General features: G+C 49.0%; 1 protein-coding gene across 1 annotated transcript in view; it reads right to left on the reverse strand.

Annotated features, from left to right (window-relative positions):
• Positions 1–22,754, reverse strand: part of IPO9 (importin 9) — a 37,003-nt gene that overhangs the window by 5,832 nt on the left and 8,417 nt on the right. Inside the window, exons 2-15 of the mRNA XM_061161146.1 lie at positions 21,816–21,877; positions 21,517–21,603; positions 20,596–20,797; positions 18,020–18,108; positions 17,306–17,392; positions 16,722–16,841; positions 16,511–16,611; positions 16,266–16,324; positions 15,532–15,683; positions 14,787–14,885; positions 13,627–13,733; positions 13,140–13,279; positions 10,703–10,862; positions 677–903 (exon numbers count right to left, since the gene is read on the reverse strand). Coding sequence (XP_061017129.1) covers positions 677–903; positions 10,703–10,862; positions 13,140–13,279; positions 13,627–13,733; positions 14,787–14,885; positions 15,532–15,683; positions 16,266–16,324; positions 16,511–16,611; positions 16,722–16,841; positions 17,306–17,392; positions 18,020–18,108; positions 20,596–20,797; positions 21,517–21,603; positions 21,816–21,877 — 1,692 coding nt within the window. The remainder of the gene's footprint in view (positions 1–676; positions 904–10,702; positions 10,863–13,139; positions 13,280–13,626; positions 13,734–14,786; positions 14,886–15,531; positions 15,684–16,265; positions 16,325–16,510; positions 16,612–16,721; positions 16,842–17,305; positions 17,393–18,019; positions 18,109–20,595; positions 20,798–21,516; positions 21,604–21,815; positions 21,878–22,754) is intronic.

Below are 22,754 nucleotides of genomic sequence, written 5' to 3' on the forward strand. Positions count from 1 at the left end.
GAGTGTTACGTGACGGGCAGAGAGAATGCAGTCTGTACGCATGCAGGGTGAATCCTCCTTAGGGCACGTTTTAAGTGCAAAAACCAACCAAGTAAAATGTCTAGCATGTCACGTAAGTCGTGTCTGACTCTCTGTAACCCCATGGACCACGGCCTAAAATGTCTAGTACCACCCCCCTTCCAAGCTTCAATATGCATTCTTCAGATATAAACGTCCTCAATGTTTTTTTCTGATAATAAAACCAAAATTTGGGATTCTGTTCTATGAGTTTTGGAAAACAATCTATTTACTTACTACAAGGTGAGCACCTCCCCATGGCTTTAATTATTTCTTTGGATTATTAATGGCTGCACAGCATTCCATTTTATGGATGTAATTACTCTCTATTTCCAAAGACTTGCTACTACAGAAAACACGCGATGAACACCTTATCATAGACCTCTGCCTGTCTCTTCTTCGGCTCCCCTCTAACCCTAGTTCTAGGCCTCTTCTTTCAGGAAGCTTTTGACTTAGTGGCTCAATCTCCCACTTCACTGCTGGTCCTCTAGTCCAGCTCCTAAAAAGATCGAGTCACAGGCACGGGCTTTCTGCTGTCTGGATCTACACACAGCCAGACTCGCGCTAACTCACGGCCCGCGTCCGCACTAACGCACATGCGCGGCCCCGCCCCGCGTACCGTTGCTGTACTTGAGGAAGATGGCGATGGTGAAGGGGCAGATCTTGCTCTCCATGCTCGCCGTGAACTCGGGGTCCACCGTGCAGACGATGCACAGCGTCTCCATCACTAGGTTGAGGACCTCGGAGCTGAACTGGGCCGCGAGGTGGATCAGGCCGTCCAGGACGCTGGGCAGGAAGGGCCGCAGCACGGCTGTGCTCTCCGAGACTTTGAGCTGGTCGCAGTAGCTGGGGAGCGAGACAAGCGCGGCGGCTCAGCAGCAGGCCCGCTCCGGCCATCCCGGCGCGTGCCCCGCGGCAGGCTTCACGAAGCTACTCCTAGAGCTCGCCAGACTCTGACATCTTTCTGTAGCTTTTATTTCTTAGAATTTTCAGCACCACCATTTCTATGTTTTCTGATGTATTTCTGCTTTGGTCTTCACGATTTCCTTTAAAATTTCTTTCATCCCCCTATTCTGTTATGAAATCCCAGTCACAGCTATATACAAATCATTAAGATATTAAGTCAAATGCATTACGCTTCCTCGGACTATTGTTTTAGGCACATTCCTCAGATAGATAAAGATAGATATATATATATGTATTTTTTTGTTATTTTCCAGTTAAGTGTTTTTAAATCTCTTCCAATACAACAGTTATTCATTGATAATAGGAGACTACTTTTTACTTCCATGTTACAAAAATTTTGTACTTTTTGCATCCTAAAATTAGATCAATTTATAGAAACATTTTACTCATATTTACAAACTTGGTGTACTATTTGTGAGGTTTAGATGTTTGTTTTAAAACAGAAACAGACTCACAGATTAGAAAATGAACCTGCGGTTACAGGGGGAGAAGGGTGGAGGGGAGGGACAGTGGGAGTTTGGGATGGACATGCACACAGGGCTGTACTGAAGACAGGTAACCAACAAGGCCCCACCAGGCAGCACAGGGAGCCCGGCTCAGTGCTCTGTACTCAGTACTCTGTGACCATCTAAACGGTGAAAGAGTTTAAGAGCAGACACGTGCATGACTGAATCTTCGTCTTGACCCCTGACACTAACACCACTGTTAGTCAACTATATACTCCAACATAAAGTTTTAAAAAAATTTACCTCAATAAAACGTTTGTTACACATACTTCTACCTTGTTAACCTCTTAATCAATAAACATTTACTAGATGCTGCTCACCATGTCCAATGGGGTACATTATTAAAAATACATCATCCACGTCTTAATTTTTCTTATCTACAGGATAGTAACAAGTCAATAAAAACACTGTTTTTGTACGTTAAAAGAACCTAGTGCGGAGACAAGGCCCTCCCCAGGTTCTCAATGAATGGTTTCCCTTAGTCTAAGTTTTAGGTGTCTTATAACATCTGTGTGTCAGCCGCTGGGTTCACAGGTCACGGTGACAGCACACCTGTGGGCTTGGACCTCAGGTCTGACCACTCCTTGCTTCTGGGTCACAGCGCCTTGATGCTCAAGGCCACCATGCCCTGCACCACCCCTCCTGAAGAATGGGCTGGGCAGACACTTGCACTGGGACTGGCTGGGCCCACTCCAAGTGTCCACAGAGCCTGGAAGGTCAGAGAGGCCGCCCTGTGCGCTCAGACCACATGGGACCTTCTATGCCACACTGAAGAGGTTAAACCTTACTCTGGAAGTCAGTGTGTCTAAGTATTTTTACCTTCACAAACCACTTCTGACATCTAGTTTCTTCTTTCCCCTACAGTCTTTAGGGAAACCGACACCCCAGGAAAATGCTGTGTGTCCAGGGGCCTCATGGACTGCTCGGCATGCTCTGCCTTTCTCCTGGGTACCTGCATCCCAGAGCTTCGAGACGATAACCAGGGCCACAAGAGTTTCTGTTGCAGCAGCAAAAATACAAGTATTCGATTCCAGAAAGACCAGTTTGAGAGCTGAGATAATAAAGATGGCAGCAGGCAGAGGCTGCAGGCAGCAAAATCCTTCGAGGGGCCCTGCAGGAACTCAGGCAGGAGAAGCTCTGAGCACACATGGGGGCAGCTGAAGTGGGAGGAGAGAGAACCAAGCTCCAGAGGCAGGGGCTGGTGTCTCTGGGAGGACAGAGCTCTGCTTTAGGTGCAGGATCCACAGGTGTGGGGTCTGCACCTTTAGGGCGACAGGGGCAGCAGGCAGGGGAGGCCTGCAGGTGGTCGAGAGGAAGCTCAGTATGGACACCGTCAGTCTTCAGGTACTCAGGCCTGTCCTGGTACAGACAGGAGCACACACGTGAACCTGGAGCTGAGGAGAAAGGTCGGCATACATGTGGCAGAGAAGCGCGGCCCACGTGAAGGATCTGTCACCAGCACCCTGTCCAGGAGCGCTCTGAGGCAGCGTGCAGTGGCACACACACCGTGACCTGAACGGACGCTAGAGCTGGGTAAGGAGAGAGGACAGCTGGGCGGTACGATGGTTGGGGGGCACTGGTGACCCGAGACAGGCAGGCTCAGCGACGCACTGAAGGTAAGCCGGGCTGAGCCTGGCTGCAGAACTGAAGAGGGCAAGGCCACGCGTGAGCCCTGGCTGAGGACAGGTACAGCGAGACCCTTCCCTCACGGGGCCTCACCCCCGGGTCAGCGCTTCCACACACGATGCACAGCTCTGAAAACGTGGCCAGGCCACTTCTCTGCTCTGCATGGTCACGGCTTCCGCTACTTCTCCAGGGACAGCAGCTACACCTTTCAAGAAAGCCCTGCCCGTGGAATCAGAGAACTCAAAGTTATTTAAAAAAGTTCTCGTCACACATTCTTTCTAACTATAATATAAAGTAGTATAAAATGTAAATTTTTCTCAGCTTTACTGCAGATTACTTCATCTATGAAATGGTCAGCATGAGCGCTGCGGTGCCTGGATGCACGTCCACACTGTACAGGTTTTCCCTCATCCACTTTATCACCACGTCCGTCCCCTCAGGTCCCCCTTCTTCTAGGGGAACGTGTGGTCTCCACTCTCCGTTACACATAGCGTGGCCGCCGACAGGCACGCTCCACGCTGGAGCCTCAGGCCTGACTCATCCTGGGATGACAGTGAGCTCCCTTCCACCTCTCCCTGCCCTCACCCCTACCCCCGGCCTTCTGCTCTCTTTCACAGCAAGTCTGGCCTTTCCAGAAGCCTCCACAGGAAAGTGTGCGGCTCATCTCACTTAGCACAGTGCCCTCAAGGTCTGTCCGGCTGCTGCAGACAGCAGGCTTCCCTGGCACAGCTGAGTTCCGTCCACGGGACACACATCACCTTCACCCACTCCTCGGCTGATGCCCTCAAGCAGCTTCTACAGCCCGGCTGCGTGAACAGCACAGCAGGGAGTGCAGGAGTGCAGACATCGCTTCAAGATCGTGTTTTCATTTCCTCTGGATGGATCAAATAGTAGCTCTATTTCTTAATTTTTTTAAGACCCCCCCCCGCCCAAACTCTTCTCCACAGTGGCTGCACCAATTTACACTCCCACCAACAGTACAAAAGTGTTCCTTTCTCTCCACACCCTCATTAATCTTGTTATCTTTAAAAAAATAAATAAATAACTAGCTTGTTTTTTTTGGCTGTGCTGGGCCGTCACTGCAATGCGTGGGCTCAGCAGTTCTGGCACACGAGCTGAGTTGTCCCGCGTCATGCGGAATCTTCCTGGACCAGGAATCAAACCCGTGTGCCTGTGCTGGCAAGTGGATTCTTATCCACTGAACCACCACGGAAGTCCTCTTCTTGTCTTTTTGATACTAGCCATGCTGAGAAGTCTGATGTGAGAGCTCACTGTGGTTTTGACTTGCATTTTCCGGGTAACCAGAGGTGCTGAGCACCCTTTCATGTACCTGTCGGCCACCTGTACATCTTCTCTAGGAAAAAATGTCTTTCCCAATCCTCCGCCATTTATTTTTTACCAATTGTTTATTTGCTGTTGCGCTGTATGAGTCTGTCATGTATTTTGCATTTTAACCCCTTACCAGGTAAATGGTTTGCAAATATTGTCCTTCCTTCAGTAGGCTGCTTCTTCCTTTGGCTCATGGCTTCCTTTGCTGTGCCTTTTTAGCCTGATGTAGTCCCACTCATTTATTTTTGCTTTTGTTGCCTCTGCTCTTGGTGTCAAATATAAGAAGTCATTGTCAAGACCAGTGTCAGAGAGTTTAATTTTTATGGTTTTTCTAAGAGTCTCATGATTTTAGGTCTTAGGTTCAAGTCTTTATTTTGAGCTGACTTCAGTATATGGTGTAAGACTGTTGTTGTTCAGTCATTAAGTCGTGTCCAACTCTTTGTGACCCCATGGACTGCAGCATGCCAGGCTTCCCTGTCCTTCACTATCCCCTGGAGTTGGTTCAAACTCATGCCCACTGAGTCAGTGATGCTATCCAACTATCTCATCCTCTCTTGCTCCCTTCTCCTCCTGCCCTCAGTCTTCCCCAGCATCAGGGTCTTTCCCACTGAGCTCTTCTTCAGCTCTACCCATCAGGTGGCCAAAATATTAGAGCTTTAGCTTCAGCATCAGTCCTTCCAATGAATATTGGAATATTTAGGACTGACTTCCTTTAAGATTGACTGGTTTGATCTCCTTGAAGTCCAAGGGACTCTCAAGAGTCTTCTCCAACACCACAGTTCAAATGCATCAATTCTTTGGCACTCAGCCTTCTTTATGGTCCAACTCTCACATCCATACATGACCACTGGAAGTAGCTTTGGCTGGACGGACCTTTGTTGGAAAAGTGATGTCTCTGCTTTTGAATATGCTAAGTTTGTCATAGCTTCTCTTTCAAGGAGCAAGCATCTTTTAATTTTATGGCTGCAGTCACCATCCACAGTGTTTCTGAAGCCCAAGAAAATCACTGTTTCCATTTTTCCCCCATCTACTTGCCATGAAGTAGTGGGACTGGATGCCATGACTTTAAGTAAGCTTTTTGAATGCTGAGTTTTAAGCCAGCTTTTTCACTCTCCTCTTTCACCTTCATCAAGAGGCTCTTTAGTTCCTCTTCACTTTCTGCCATTACGGTGGTATCATCTGCATATCTGAGGTTACTGATATTTCTCTCAGCAGTCTTGATTCCAGTTTGTGATTCATCCAGCCCGGCATTTCACATGATGTACTCTGCATATAAGTTAAATAAGCAGGGTGTAAGATAAGGGTCCAGTTTTTCGAATACCATTTACTGAAGAGACTGTCCTCCCCCCGTGTGTTCTCAGCTCCTCTGTCATAAAGTAACTGACCACAGAAGTGCAGGTTTGCAGCTGGGCTCTCTATTCTGCTCCACGGATCTTTGTGTCTGTTTTTAATGCCAATACCATCCTATTTCGATTACTATCACTTTGTAATATAGTTTAAAATCAAGAACTGTGATACCATACAAATTCTGGAATTGTTTGTTCTATTTATGTAAAAAATGCCATTGGAATTTTGAGCGGGACTACACTGAATCTGTAGATTGCTTTTGGTAGTTTGGACATTTAATTAGTGTTCATTATTTCAATCTATGAACATGAAATATGTATTAATTTGTGTCTTCAATTTTCCTCAATATCTTATAGCTTTCTGTGTATAGCTCTTTCATCTTGGTGACTTATGTTTATTCTTAGATATTTTGTTTTTGATGCAACTATTTTTTTAATTTCTCTTTCTCATAGCTCATTATTATTTTCTTTTCTAACTGCTTTGCTCAGGAGCTCCAGTACTATGTTGAGAAGGAGTGGTGAGAGTGGGTACCCTTACCTTGTTCTTGATCTCCAAGAGGAAAAGCTTTCAGCCGTTCATTGCTGAATGTATTAGCTGGGGTGGGTGTCATATATGGCCTTTATTGTGTTGAGATATGTTCCTTCTAGGCTCTTTGTTGAAAGCTTTTATCATGAAAGGGTACTGAATTTTGTCAAACGCTTTTTCTGCATCTATTGAGATATTCATATGTTTTTATTTTTCATTCTATTAATTGATATTACATTTATTAATTAGTTTATGTATGTTGAGCCCTTTGTATCGCAGGAATAAGTCCCACTTGATCATGGAGTGTGACCCTTTTATTGTGCTGTTGAATTGAGTTTGCTAGCAGTGTGTTGAGAATTTGCATCGATACTTATCAGGCATACTGGCCTGTTGCTTTCTTTTCCTGTAGTGTCCTTGTTATCAGGGTAACGCTGGCCTAGAAAAATGAGTTTGGAAATGTTCCGTCCTCTTCAGTATTTGGAAGGAGCTTGGGAAGGGCTGGTATTTACTTTTCTTTGAACGTCTGGTAGAACTCGCCAGTGGAACCATCTGGTCCTGGGCTTTTCTCGTGGCAGGCTTCTCGTTACTGACTCACTCTCATTAGCTACTGGTCTGTTCAGATTTTCAAATTCTTCATGGTTCAGTCTTGCTAGGCTGTATGTTTCTAAGAATTTATGCATTTCTTCTAGGTTACCCAATTTGTTGGCATATAACTTGTTCACAGTGGTCTCTTATGAACCTCTGTCTTTCTGTGGCATCAGTTGTAAAGTCTCCTATTTCATTTCTGATTTGTCTGAGTGTTCTCTCTCTCCTTTTTAGTCCAGCTATAGTCCAGCTATAACTTTATCTTTTAAAAACACCAGACTCTTCCTCTGTCTCTCTGGCTTCTCATCTTCCTCCTGCTGCCTCGGGGCTTAGTTTGTTTTCTTTCGAGCTCCTGAGGAAGAAAGTTAGGTTGTTTGAGATTGTTTTTTCTTTTTCTGCTTTAATGTTAAGTGTTTTCATTTATAAACTTCCTCTGTTAGAACTTCTTTTTCTGTATCCTCTAAGTTTTGGTATGTTGTATTTCCATTTTCATGTGTTTCAAGACATGTTTAGATTCCTCTTTTAATTTTTCCTTTGACCCACGGGTTGTTCAGAAAAGTAGTATTTGATTTCCATATATCTGTGATTTTCCTAGTTCTCCTGCTGTAACTAACTTCACTCCGTGATTTCCACCTTAGATTGACCAACGCGGGCATCGTGGCCTGTCCTGGAGCACACCCCCGCACGCCCAGGAAGGGGGCGCCTCAGCTGCTGCTGCATGAGCTGCTCAGGAGGTCTGCTGGGTCCATCTGGCTGAAAGCGTAGTTTAGGTCCAATGTTCCATTACTGATTTTCTGTTTGGACAAACACCCACTGTAAAGGGGAGGGGGTATAAATCTGCTGTTATTGTACTGCTGTCTGTCTCTCCTCTCAGATATTAATATCTGCTGGGTATACTTAGGTGCTCTGATGGCAGATGCACATATATTTGTGACTGTTCTATCTTCCTGATGAATTAACCCCCTTATTGTATAATGGGCAGTCTCATGTAACAGCTTCTGAATTAAAGTCTACTTGCTGATATAAGTACAGATATTCTCACTCTCTTCTGGTTTCTACTTAACACAGAGTACCTTTTTTCCATTCCTTTACTCTGAGCCTGTGTGTCTTAAGACCTGTAGTCTCAACTGGTTCTTTCTTCCAATCCATTCAGCTAATTTGACCTTTAATTAGAGAATTTAGTCCATTTATATTAAGATAACTTCTGATAAGTAAGGCCAGTTTACTAACTGCCATTTTATTAACTTTTTGCTGGCTCTCCTGTGGCCCCCTGTTCCCCACTGCCCCTCTGGCTGTGTTCCTCTGTGAATGGTGATCTTCCACAGAGAAATGCTTTCCTTCTTCTCTCTTTATTGTTTGTGCATCTATCACAGACTTTTGCTTTGTGGTCACCATAAAGCATCGTACAGATATAAAGAATCTCTACCCCTTTACTCCCATCCGTTAATGTCTCTGATGTCACGATTTAACCTCTCTTATACTGTGTATTGGTTATAATGAGGACTTCCCTGGTGGCGCAGACAGTAGAACGTCTGCCTACAATGCAGGAGACCTGGGTTCATTAAGCTGGTTATTTGTAGTACTTTCATCTTTTACCCTTTATACTAGAGTCAGGTGGTTAACACCATAATATCACAGTATTAGAGTATTCTGAATCAATAATATACTTACCTGTAGCAATATATTGTATATTTTTACATTAGTAATATGCATCTTTTCATTTCAGCTTGAAGAATTTCCAGTGTTTCTTGGAAGGCAGGTCTAGCGGTGAAGTCCTTCAGCTTTGTCTGTCTTGGAAAGTCTTCATCTAGCCTTCACTTACGAAGGACAGCTTTGCTAGGTAAAGTATTCTTGGTTGGCAGTTTTTTCTTTCAGCACCTAGAATGTATTGCTCCACTGTCTCTTGGCCTGCAAAGTTTCTGCTGAGAAATCTGTTGTTGGCCTTACAGGAGCTTCCTTGTATGAAAAAAGGTTTTTGCCTCTTGATGCTTTGAAAATTCTGTCTTTGATTTTAGATAGTTTTATTACACTGTGTCTTGAAGAATATCACCTCGGGCTGAAATTCTGGGGTGAAGTATATTAGCTTTAAAACTAGGAGGTGCAAATCCCCCCTCAGATTTGGGAAGTTCTCATGCATTATTTCTTTAAAAAGGTTTCTTCCCTTTCTTCTGGGACTCCCAATTATGTATCTACTATTTCTCGTAAAGGTACCACTGGGTTCACATTTCTTCTTTGTTTTCATTCTTTATTCTCTGTCATCCTGACTGGATAATTTCAAAGGCCCCATCTTCTATTTCACAGTCTTCTTCTACCTGATCCATTCTGCTACTGATGTTCTCTATGGCATTTTTCATGTCATTTTCTATATTTTTCAGCTCCAGAACTCATCTGTTATTTTTTTATGATTTCTCTCTCTTGGTTGAATTTCTCATTTTGTCTGTGAGTTGTTTTTCTGATTTCAAGAACTTGAGTTTTTATGCTTTCCTGTAGTTAACTGAACTCCCTAAAATGACTATTTTGAATTCTTTATCAGATAAATCACAGATCTCCATGTCTTTGGGGTTGGTTAGAAACTACTGTGTTCTTTTCTGATGTCATCTTTTCTTGGTTCTTCAGGTTCCTTTACGTCTTGCATTGCTGTCTTCACATCAGAAGTAGCAGTCAGCTCCTTCAGGCTTTAGTGACCAGCCTCTTGCAAGTGTTCAGTCTTGAATTTTTCGCCCCAGTGCCGTGCTGGAGAGTCTCCACTGGACTGTGGACTTCAACAAAGGCTCCCTCATCTGTGGGTTAACTGTCTCAGTCAATGTTCTCCAAGCGTTCCTGGACCACTCCTCGATCCAGAGCTGGGACAGTCTGTGCTCCTTACACAGGTGGGTAAGATTCCCCCTGGCTCCTTGGTGTATGGTGATGATGACAGAATCAAGCCAAATGGCACCACAGCCAGGACTGTGGCTGGCAAGTCAGCTGCCAGGATGTGAGCCTGTCTTCTCACAACAGCGCTCCTTGTCCTCAGGCGGCTCCGCACTTGGACAGATGCCAAACTGTGGGCGCAGGAGGGATAAGAGCAAGGGCACCTTGCTCAGACTCCCCTGACAGCCCGCACCCTAGTGCTCTCCACAGACACACAGCAGTGCCCAGCGTCTCAATCTGCTTCAGAAGGTCAGGCGGCAGTGCAGGCGGGCGGAAGGTAAACTCTGGGTTTTTAGGGTTTCAAGCAATTCTTAGGACTCAACTGAGGCTCTTAGGTTTGAACTTGAAAACACCCCTGCAAACACCAATGCCTCTCTGGTCTGGGGAGGAGCACAAATAAAGGACTACCTGAGCCACGAGCTGTGAGAAAGGTGCAAAATTGGGGAAAACACACACAGTTTGCAGGCCATATTATCCCAAATCTGGTTTCTAGCACAGATGCCATCAGTCAAGCAGGCAGGCTGGGCTCTCAGCCCGCTTCTGTGCTCTGCCCCACCACTGTGCAGCCCCCGGAAAGTCAGACCTCTCTCAGAGCCCAGGCCTGGCCCCTCTGTGGGGTAGGGAGCTGTCCAGATGGTCCCAGAACTGGACTGAATTGAAAAGGAAAGGAGGATAAACAGGACACAGCTGGGACTCACAGAAGCCCTGTCCTGCCAACATTTATCCTGCAGGAGGATCTTCATCAGAAATTTCCGAGCAACACAGTGACCTGAGCAACTGCTGTTTGGGACTTCTACCCTGAGCAGCTTTCTCTTAAGACAGGTCTGCTTGTTCCAAGATGGTGTACTCACCCCCAGATGGCTCTCACTGCGGAGATTCGAACTGACGGGGGTTGTGTCTCATGAAGACCACTAACTGTTGCCTGAAGAAACTGCTGGATCAATTCAGGGGACATAGCAACAGTGAAACGACTGGCAGCCCAGAGGGCCCGGCCCAGGAGGAAAGGCGACACTGCGAAGGAGAGACAGCAGTCAGGGGCAGGACACGACACGCTCCAGCTACTCGCCCCTCCTCCCCAGCCCCGCCCCTCGGCGTGCTGCAGGAACTGGGCAGTACCTCACACACACAGCTAACGAACAGGAAAAGCAAGGCCGTGAAAGACAGAAGCAAACGTGTGACCTGTGGCACAGAGCCTAAAGCAGCCTCCCAGATTCCCAAGGTACATTCTGAACATTCCTAGACTGAAAAGACATCCCAGCCCTGACCCCACCCCAGCTCTCGCCATTCCTCATGCACTGCTAACCAGCTCTCTGGAAGGTTCTCCACGCCAGCTTTTCCCTACCCTTAGACCACTACTGGAATATTACAAATTACATCTCTGTCATTCTCTTATTTAAAATGCCAATAAATTCCACAGCTTACCAAATAAAGCCCCTTGGATCGGTGCCTCTGGCATCACCTCCAATTCCCCTCTGTGCCTCCAAACTCAGGCACGCAGCCCACCCTAGGAGGCTGTCATCTTATCTTGCCATTTCTGTGCTTGGTTTTTAAGCCAACACACTCACCTCTCCTTGCATTATCTAACCGATCTCTTGGGCTGAAGGAATCCTAACTGTCTCTGTGCCACTTTAATCCCACGTCATCAGCTTTCTAACATGAACTATATATACATATATATATATGTATATGTATTTAAATATATATATATATATATATAGATAAGATATTCCAGCCACTGGGATAAGGGTTACTGTGCCCTGCCTATTATTAAGATGCTTGAGGATAGAGACTATACTTATTCAGCTGTTACAGGGCTTAACTTTTGTTACCTGTACAATAAACATTAGTTGATGGGACCTATTCAACAGAACCTAGCAAACCGTGCCAGATAATTACATAATAAATCACATAATGCAGAGTAACAGTTCTCAAAATACGGTCCAAGAAGTCCTGGAAGTTACAAAAGTAGAACCATTTTCTTTTTCAAACCATTTCATTTTCAAAACGAAGATGATGTTGTCTGTTTCGGTCTCACTCCCTGTCGAGCACACAGTGGTTTTCCAAAGGTTACATGACGTGTCACCATGGCTCTGACAGCTAGTGGGACGTATGCTTGCAATTCTTATGTTCTGAAAGCTTCTCAGTTTTAATTTCTAGTATGTTAAATACTGTTACATGTGACAAAAAAAAATCTCCTTGGGGTCACTGATAATTTTTAAAGGTGTAAACGGGTCCCAAGACCAAAAAGTTTGAGAATGGCTTGTATAGAAAAGCTTTGCTGGGGCAAATTCTGGAAAGAATATGCTGGTGGGTGTTAGAAATTCCAGCACTGTCATCAACATATAATCACACTTTGTGCATCAGGGGCCAGGCGCTGTGGGATGGAAGGGTGTGTGAAACGGGGCTTCCACTTGCACATGTTGTACAGTCCAGCAGGAAAGAGAAAGACATTCACCAAAAACAACACACTGCACATGTGGTAACTGCAGAACAAAAAGGAGTATCCTCAGTGGGTCTGAGATCACTGACGCTCAACTGCTTAGTTCTGTGACCTGTGACTCAGAATGAGAGATGACCTAATGACCTCATTAGAGACAGAGAAGAAGATTCTCCAATGGCCTAAGCTACCCAAAGGGCTAACTTAGGAAAAGGACACAAGACAGTGGACTGGCATGGCAGGAACAATGCAAGGGTCCCGCGACTTAAGGCTCAGAGAGGAAGCAGAGACAGAGCTGGGGTCTGGCTCTCAGGATGAGAACAAGGCACTGCCGGCGTCACACAGATGCTGCTGTCCCGAAGCCACAGCCCTGTGCCGTGAGGAATGGGCTCCATGCAGTTGAGGCGATTATTTTTAAGGCTAGTAGTGAACACAGACGTAAGAACAGAACACTTCAGTTATCTAGTCAGAACGGTCTGAGAAAGGATAGGTAGTTTGAGAAAACTGACGGGAGGCAAGCAGAGAGGATGAGCCTGACACACGCGGCCTGAGGGCACAGGGGGCTCTGCATTTACAACCTGCAGAGCAGCCTCCCTTGCGTCCTCTTTAGACACCAGACACCACCCCGGGCAGTGGGCGTGAGCCCGGGGGCAGGTGCGGGAGAACGGCTAGGAAGAACGAGCCATGAGGCTGTCCCAGACTCAGAGCTGCTGACACCTGAGTCAAGGTCCCTGGGCAGTGCAGAGTCAAAGGAGCCCCAGCTCCAGGCTGCAAGAAGAATCCCACCCCAAGGTTCACATAAGTGAACAACAGATCTGAGACCCCCAGAATCCTGCTGTGCTGAGACACACCTGAGAGGTTGAGGTCTGCAAGGACGACACCGGTCAGGAAGCCGTGCATGTCGAAGGGGATCCTGCCACTCTTCACGCTGTCGGTGATGATGGACTTCACTGAGCCGAGTGCCAGCATGCAGGCCTCATGGACCTTCCACCTGCCAAAGGGACCCCCACGGCCGAGTCACACAAACCCACCGCCGAAGACACAAACCCTTGAGGCAAAGGCACTTCAGCAAGCCTGACCCTGAAGGGCATTGAGCTGCTCTTCCAATCTAAGCCTATATCTAAAGACAGTATGATTTAACAGTAACAGGTTTTTCTAACTAAAAACAAAGCAAAAGTCCTTCCTTTCCAGGCTTTTTAAAAAGGGATAAAATAAAAGCATTGAACCAACTATTTTAAGGAAAAACTGCTTTAGAACAGGTGATTCAAAGCAAGGATGCCTGCCCTCACCCGATGCCCAGAGGGTGCCCCGACGAGGGCGCCCGCTGCCCCCTCTCACCAGTGCTCGGCACCGCTGCTCTTGGTCTGCTCAGCCTCCTGTAAGTGCCGGGCGGCCGCGGCAGCCAGGGCAGCTGCGCTCTCATTCTGGAAATCAGAGGCCACAGCCTAGGGCGAGAGGAGAGGTGCCAACAAATTTCTGTGCAAACTAAAACCATAAACTGCACTGCCGTGCACGCGGCTAACGTGATCAGATACATTCATAATGCAATCCTGAGCTGTACGAAGGTCTCTAAGTTAAAGCAGCACCCGTCTCTCTGCAGAGACTGAGCTCTCTAAAGCTTACAGAATGAATGGCTTCCCACTGCTACATTCTGCAGAGCATCAGGGGTCAATGAGAGACCCAGCTGTGGACGGCGATGGACCAGGTATTTGTCCTCTGGGAGGTCAACTTGGAAAAGCAAGGCTAATCTACTAAGCGACATGGCATGGCCTTCCTGAGGTGCCTTAGAAACACCAAAGGACGAGAACTGCCCACCAACAGTGAAATGGGAATAAGTGTTGCACCAGACAGGCAGCAGCTTCCCCACAGACCTCAGGCTAGAGACAGCTCTGTGCTCCGGTCAGAGTCAGAGGAAACGGGCAGCCACCTGGACGTTCACCTCACAGCAATTGAAGCTTTTCAAATCTGCCCGTCTCTAGTATGTGCTACACACAGACTCCTGCTGAAGACTGAACTAAACTGAAGAGTTTCTGATTCAAACACCCTGGGAGAGGTCCCATTACTTAACATGCCCTGCACAATTCTTACATCAATATTGGCATGTAAATCAGAACCAGACCAAGGACTTTGGAATTCCTGAGTCTCAGACTTCACTTGAGATGCTGTGTGTTAGTCGCTCAGTCATCTCCCAATCGTCATGACCCCATGGACTGTGGCCCACCAGGCTCCTCTGTCCATCGAATTCTCCAGGCAAGAAGACTGGAGTGGTTGCCATTCCCTTCTCAGGGGATCTTCCTGACCAAGGGATTGAACCCAGGCCTCCTGCAGGGTTGCAGGCAGATTCTTTACCATCTAAGCTACTCTGTTACCTGCCCCAGTCTAAGGTAAAGCTGCCCAAGACCAGTACTGAGCTAAGGCTCGAGGGAGGTCTAGAACGAAGAGGAGAAGTTGATGCCGCCAGCACCCCGGTGAGCGGGGTGGCGAGGCAGCCCTCTCACCAGCAGCAGGTCCTGGGCTGCGATCCTGACGGTGTAGGAGAAGGTATCGTCATCCTCATCTTCCACAAACTGCTGGGGGTTGGCGGTCCACACTTTGATCTGAAAGGACGATGCAGTCAGCTCTGTGAGGTCCCTCTTCCGGTCCACACACGAGGGAAGATTCCAGCCTTCTGTCTTTATCTTGAACAGAATGCTACGCTTTCTGATGCAGAGAAGCAAACCCTTTATCAAGCCACGCAGCTAAGGCTGCTGCAGAAGGTGGCTGACTGCTGGCCCCTCCTACTGTCAGTCGGCTGTGACCCCAACAGGTCAATTTGCTGAGTCTAGTAGGTCCGATGGGAATCTAATGTGAAAATCACGTCAATTCCTGGGACACAGTACAGGCATTAACGTATTTTTAATGCTCTCTTCTGGTCTGATGACTCTGACCAGGCTAATGAACTGAATGCTGTGTCTCACTATAGAGAAAGGCCAGGCTCTTCTTGCTATCACTCCCTTGGTTGGGGGTCCTACAGGTATCAAAGTGGGAGTATTCTACAAGTCTAACTACCTACCACAGAAGCTGATAAACCCCAGCACCCGGGGACTTGGTAAAATGATGTGAATGAAATCACAGCTTTCCTAGAACTTCCGGTCATGTTGCTCTTCAGGTGTCAGTTTTTAAAAATAAACACATCACCTGACCTAGACCCCACACTCAAGCTGCACTTGCTCATGCACGCTGCTGACTCCCACACACAGTTACCTGCTCCTCAGTGATCTGCATGTAGAGGATGATGTAGTAAATCAACTCAGGCAAGGCCTTCTTGACGGTGCTTTTGAATTTGCTGTTTTCCAGGAGAGCGTGGACAAACTCAAAAATGCTAAACACGAGGTTTTCAAAGCCCAGGACTTCACCTACAGGAAGTATGTGAGAGAAGCTCTTAGTGACAAGAAGGCAGAAGGAAGCACAGATACTGGGAAGGAAATACATCACCTCTGCGAGTCAGGAGTCAGTCAGTTAAAGCACTCGCTAATTATGATTCTCCAGGGAATGGAACAGGGCCCGAGGAGTCAAAGAAGGGAACTTGAGGATATTAAACACTCTTTGGTTTTTCCAGTAGAAGAACCAGGGAATTTCCTGGTGGTCCACTGGTTAGGACTTAGGGCTTTCACTGATGAGGGCCCGGGTTCAACTCCTGGTTGGGGAATTAAGATCCTGAAAGTCACACAGTGCAGCCAAAAGGAAGAAAAAAGAATCTGAAATACTGAATATATTTTCCACTGAGAAAGTCCATGATTTCATGAGACTTATGCAAATGCTGATGAGGAAAAGACTACAGATTTTCAATTTTTGTTTCCCCACATCTAATCCACTGACAGGAAACTCAATGAGAACATTCTCGAGAGAGCAAAGCCTCTAATTTCCTGCCTTTGTCCTGGCTCTTCCTGGCTCCCTTCTCCACGAGGTATACCATTAAGACCAAACATGCTACATACCATCGGAATCCACAGGGTCCTCTACTTCCTCTGTGTAATTGACTTCTGTCCTCACATAAGTATGATGAAGAGTAAAGAAATAGAATTTGCAGTCTGCTTTACACACATTCTACAAGGGAACATGACATACTCCAACACTAAGAGTAGATACTTTAAAAAAGCGGAACCACGTGAATGTGAGACCCAAGGCTCTAGATTCCCAACTACGGGGGTGGCAGGTCCCTTCCCTCTCCCAGAAAGGATATAAAGCTGCACTTTCAGTGAGGGTGTTCCACACAATGGGCAGAATTTGCTGCATGGAGGACACCATGTGCTTTGGGAAGTTTTTCACCAGGGCTGTCACTGCCTGAGAAGTTATAGGAAAAAACCCGACAGTTACAAGTGATATAGGAGAAAGATTACTGATGTCAGACCACCCTGCAGACTCCCAGCACCTCCCCAACAGAAAGCGCGTACCTTCAGGACCTCCATCTTGAGCCCACTGTCAGATGTGGGGCCCTCTGGGACCTGCAGGGCCTGGACAAAGGCCTCTGTGAACCGCTGCACCACGGGCAAGATCAGGACTCTGGCTGCGCCCTGAAGGCAGAAACTAGGATCAGTCCTGGACTCAGCCCGAATCCATGGCGTCCAGGCACGTGGCACCTCCAGACCCTCCAGGCTCAGGCCCTGGTCAGAAGGCTGTGGCCACAAGCTCACTGGAGGTGTCCCCAGGGTCTGCCGTGTCCTGAGCCAACACTGGCAGCTGCTCACCAGAAGCTTCTTCAAACCACTCCTGATCCCAGGGATCAGTATTTCTTAACTAGGCTGGTCCCACACAGGAGGCAATGAAAGAGCAATAAAGCCCTGGGTGCCAGCCAGTGTGAAATGGATGCAGGACAAGGTGCTAGGAAAAGTAAGACTCAAAGGAAAGGAAACCAAGCTACACATGGATGAGGAATCCAGCCAGGATGCTCACTGCATCAAAAGCACGGCTGGTGTGTGCCCAACACATCCCACAAGACGTCAGGGCAGACCAGCTGCCCCGACAGAGGCGCGCTCACCTTCTCCAGCTCCTCCATGTTGCAGATCATGTGGGCGCAGGTGGTGAAGATCTCCACGGCTCGGGAGCGGGTTCGGATCCCGTACACCTGGGGGCGAGGTGCAGCGAGCACGTGTGTGTGACCCACCTGTGACCACTCAGCCTTGACACGGGACTGGATCCCCGAGACAGGAGATGTCTACCACTCCTGTCCAGGGGACAGATTTATTTAATCCACAGAATAAAAGGCACCACAATGTGAGAACTTACTAGAATCAGCCTTGTATAAAGGCCTCTGTGGGCTAATCTGACTGAAAACGTGAAGTTGGGTGCACCTCGGAATCCCGACACAGTCAGTGTAGTGCTTTGCAAACACAGCCCCTGGCTAGGGAAGGGGAGGAGCAGCAAGGCTGAAACATCCTCCAGCAGGCAGTCATCAACCCAGCACACACAGCAACGCCCGCAGGGTGCAGTGCGGGAGACTGCCCAACATGCGGCTGAGGGGGCAGGTGGGTGGGCGGCCCCACAGGGGCCTGGGCAGCCCCGTGGCAGCAGCCTGGAGCTCCAGCAGCCCCTCCACCCTCCCCCAAGAGGCCTGGCCTCCCAGTCGCGAGGGAAAGGGCCGAGGCTCACTCAACGCAGCCCTCGGTCAGCTCCTGCCTTCAGGTCTGGGATCAGCAGCAGACACAACAGGCTGCTGAGAGCCCAGGTCGCTCTCGGCAATGCGAGACCCTACCTCAGCCATGGTGAAAATCTTGTACATCTCTGGGAGGATGACAGGCGCAACCAGCGGCATCTGTGTGTCAGTGACTTCTCGAGTGAATTCTACAGAAAAGAAAGCAGGCAGTAAAAATAACACTCCTTCATAAAGACATTCATTTGACAACTGCTAGACTGCTTTAGGGAGCACGCAGGGAAAGACACTGGCCAGGAGCCCTACCCTGGGGTAGGGAAGTGGTGTGAATTACTTGCTAGAAGGGAAAGAGAACACTGCAGCGGTAGAGGAGCACACACGAGACTGTGGAGAACCCTGCGGTCACCGGGGAGAACCTGGAATCAATCCAGGGTGTGCCCCGTGAGGTGCTGCGCCTCGGTTCCGCCTTCAGTGCCGGCCCCCCTGAAGCCACCATGACGCACGTGGCTTCCGCTCCAGCCTGCACATGGGGATGGTGTCGACTGACCAAGGTCAGGCTGCTGCTCAGAGGAAGAGCAAGGGGTCGCTACCCCGTCAGTCTGGCTGTGGAATGAGATTTTCCCTTCACGTCCAAAACCTCATGAGGCACCGAGACAGCAAGCTGAGCTCAGAAATGCGTCAACAAACACGGACCACAGGCCCCAAGCCCGCGTTTGCTCACTTGTCTGCTGCTTAACTAACTGCATTTTGTACTCTGACGCTCATTCTTCAGTTTACCACCCTTCACATAGTTAAGTCCAAAATAAGTTTAAGTCACTCATCAAGTCAGACAAAGTGCAGGACGCCAGCAGCTGCGTCTCCAAAGAGCTTTGAGATGGAAGAGGGCGCCGAGGCCTGTGTGTCAGCGGCCTCAGCGTGACAGCTGGGTTTGCGCTGCCTCCCGCCATCAGCCTTGGTTCTCGCGGATGAACGGTGAGTTTAACGGGAAGCCTTGCTAAACCAGGCAGACAGAACAGGGCCTTAAACAGCCCCAACGAGCCCCTTCTCCTCCTTGTCTCCTGCCCACACACGGCACCTTGTGCCCTGCGTGCACGCCTGAGTAGCCCCCGGAGCGTGATCCGGCCTCATGGATCAGCTCCCTGGTGTGAGGTGGCCACTCTCCACCCACGTCCGCCGCCTCCAGTACAGAAGCACGCCCTGCCAGCTCCTTCCCTGCAGCCGAGGGCAAAGTCATCTCCCCTAGTCACACACAGCGAGGGCTCTGCAGCAAGACAACTCTGGGGACATGGACAACTACCTTTTCCTCCAGGTTTTACAAGAAGAAGCTGAACTTTGTATTGGCAGACAGGGAAGGAATAGGCTTCCTTTCCTTAGCAGAAAATAGATCTGTTAGTTGATATTTTGGCATCATGAGGTTGTGAGTGAAGAATCCTAGAAAGCTCACTCCACAGAAGGGTATGAGAGGTCACCTGAGAAGCAGAGCCACGAGCAGGGATGCGCGAGTCTGGGCAGAGAGCGTGTGATTTTCTCGGCAGGGGGGCTGCACATGCCACGAGCACATATCACAGGTGATCAACACAAGTACATCCAGCTGGGTGGCCGACAAGGCGGGGGGCATGGGAGGAGGCGGTGTGAGACCAAACGAGAGGAGGGACTGCTTTTGGACGCAGAACTGGTATAACCATCAATATTAGACCGCTGTTGTTGTTCAGTCGCTCATTCGTGTCCAACTCTGCAACCCCATGGCCTGTACCACTCCAGGCTTCCCTGTCCTTCACCGTCTCCCAGAGCGTGCTCAAACTCAGTACTAGATGGACTTGTAAAATTGGGCCCCGATGCCAAGTTTAATAAATCAAGACCCATAGAAATGCCATTCCTAACTAGGTGAGAATACATGTAAGGTGAGCTGGCAGATGGTGGAGGAGAAAAGGTATGAAACCTTGTATTAAGAGAAGGAACCATGCTTTCTGACACATTAACCACCAGCGGCTAAGGTCCACACAAGGATTCCCTGAATGCAAAGCAGAGCAGGCGAGAGGAAGCACGGCAGGATCTGCAGAGACTGGGAGACTCCGCCGTGGGGCGGTACTTAAGAGCAGGTCTCTGAGGGACTGACAGACCACCCATGCTTAGAAGAGCTCCTCACCAAACCTCCTTGGACTAAAAGTTCAAGTATTTTTCTCAACTGCTCAGAACAGAAAGAAAAGACACCAAAGATTACATATTTTCTAAGCTGGCCAAATGAAGGTCCTGATTATATTGTGTGACTGTTACCTTTTTTCCATAAAAACTTGACTATTCTTATCTTTGCACTGAACTACGTAGAGAACACTGTATAATGACGATGATGATCACATCAGCTGCCACCTCCCGCAAACCCGTCATACTGGCACCAGACACCTGACCAGACAAGCTCGCCGAGGCCACCAGGAGCTCCCGCCAGGTGGACGGCACCATCACCCGGGCTTCACACACCAGGAAACTCAGGTTCAAGAGACGAGCAGGTCGGGTCAAGGTAGAGCCAGACTGCGGACTGCAGTCTGCAGGCCGGACCGCCACGTGCGACCCTCTCCCGAGGGGGAGGGTCCCTGACGTGGGAGGGCAGCGTGGAGGTGAGAGCGGGAGGAGTGGGGTGCGCGTGGGGTCCAAGGACCGAGGCCAGGGCTTGGCGCCCATACCTGTCAGCACCCGCATGGCACCATGGACGGCGTTCACGTCTCCGCTCACCAGCATCTCCATGAGCAGGTTGAAGAGCTGCGGCCAGGCCTCGGGCCAGTCCCAGTGCGCGATGGCCGACACTGCGTAGGCCACGCTGGAGCGCACCTTGCTTATGGACTCCCTCAGGCCGTTGGGCAACAGCTCCCGGATGACGATCTTTGCCTGGAGAGGAGAAAAGCCACCCGCGTCAGACCAGGGTGTGAGAGAGCGGCAGGTCGCTACCCAGTTCAGGTGCTGGAAAAGCAATGTGGGCAGGTCACCGCGTACCTGTGCAGACTCCACGAATACTTCACCCAGAGTTCACCCCCGGTCTCCAAACTCACGCTGTCCATTACAGGAGCCACCAGGTACAGGTGGTCATTTAAAGTAATGAAAACTAAATGAAATTCAAAACTGAGCTTGTCAGCTGCCTGAGCCCCATCTGAAGTGCTCGGCACCATGAGCGGAGAGCAGCTGTCCAGACGGCACACAGAACACTCCCACTGTGGCAAGTTCCAAAGGACCTCAGACCTCGAGGCGTCATGGGGCCCCAGGACGGCGGCACAGCGGCCGGACCAGGGACGAACGCTACCCCGTGCAACCCGCAAACAATTCTCTGAAGCTGGAATTTTAGATATTTAGGAAACTGAACCTCAGAAGTTAGAATACTTCTAGAACATTTCATAGCTAGTAAAAGGCAGGCTGGAATGTGAACCAGGTCCGCCTGGCACTCAAGCCCTCTCATCTGCAGCACGTCGCCCAGAACGGCAGCCGCCAATCACTCCACCCCCTCCTGCCTGGCCTCGTGACAGCCCCTTCTGGTCGGAGAGTGCTGACACCTCAGGCTCCCACGATGGCCCCTCAAACCTCCACAGCGAGACAGATCAAGTGCCTTTCCTCACCCTTTCTGTGGTCTCAGGAGGCCTGAACTTCTCCGACTGGGCACACCAGTGAGTCTCCACGTACTGTTTCAGGACAACTGAGGCCAGCTGTGGAGGAAACGAGCCAGGTGGGAAAGCAGGAAAGCCTTTCTTCATACCCCGCACACGGGGCCGACACACCATCTGAAGCCTGTCTACATCTGGTGCAAAACTCTAAGTTATTTATAAATTGGCCTTACCCTTTTGCTTTCCCATAAGAAAGTTTTACCACCCAGTAAAGAGAAGTTACTTGTAAACTGGGCCAGTCAGTCTTGACTTACCTGACGGATCGCCAGTGCCCCCTGGGGATCGACGGTCAACTCTGCCAGGTGGACACCGAATTCTGGAAGAGAAAATGCCACTGTGAGTCTAACGGCACCCAGCAAAGCCACAGTGGTTTACTGAGCTCTAACCCTGATGCCAACAAGAAAGATCTCAGAGAAGAGTCTGATTCGGTGCCTCCAGAAGTGCTGGTGACTGCTCAGACTAACTCCTCTAAGAAAGAGGAGCAGGGAGCCCGCAGCGTGGGGGTGGCTCACCATGAACAGTCCCAGCACCTCTCATGCCCCCGTCACTGCACATCGTCCTGCCCTTCAAGGTGGCAATACATGCAGCGTCTAATCGAAAACTGGTGCTACCTAACCCCAAAGAAAACTTAAAAGCTGAGACTTTAGGAGTTGCCCAGATCTACACCATCAGGTAAGAGATGATCAAGTCTAAGAAAATATGGTCTTAATAGGTTTAGTCCTAAAAACACAACTGTTACAAGCCAACGGTTTCTAAGAAGCAATGTAAGTGATAATTTCAAAATGCATAATGGGAGCTTCCTTGGTGGTACTGTGGGTAAGAACCCTCCTCTCCACACAGGGGACATGGTCTGGATCCCTGGTCTAGAAGACTCCACGTGCCACGGGGCAGAGAAGCCCGGGCTGCCCAACAAGAGACGCCACTGCAATGAGAAGCCCGAGCACTACAACCAGGAAAGGCCACGCGGCCACGGACACCCAGCACACACACAAGTGCGCGCACACACACACACACACACACACACACACACACACACACACGAGCATACGGGGATGCTGTGTGCACCACAACCAGGAAGGCCACGCGGCCACAGAGACCCAGCACACGCACGCACGCGCGCGCGCACACACACACACACACACACACGCATATGGGGAGGCTGCCCTCTCACTCCCAAATTAAAATTTAGATCC

Source organism: Dama dama, chromosome 14 (genome assembly GCF_033118175.1).
Source record: "Dama dama isolate Ldn47 chromosome 14, ASM3311817v1, whole genome shotgun sequence".
Classification (NCBI taxonomy): Eukaryota; Metazoa; Chordata; class Mammalia; order Artiodactyla; family Cervidae; genus Dama; species Dama dama.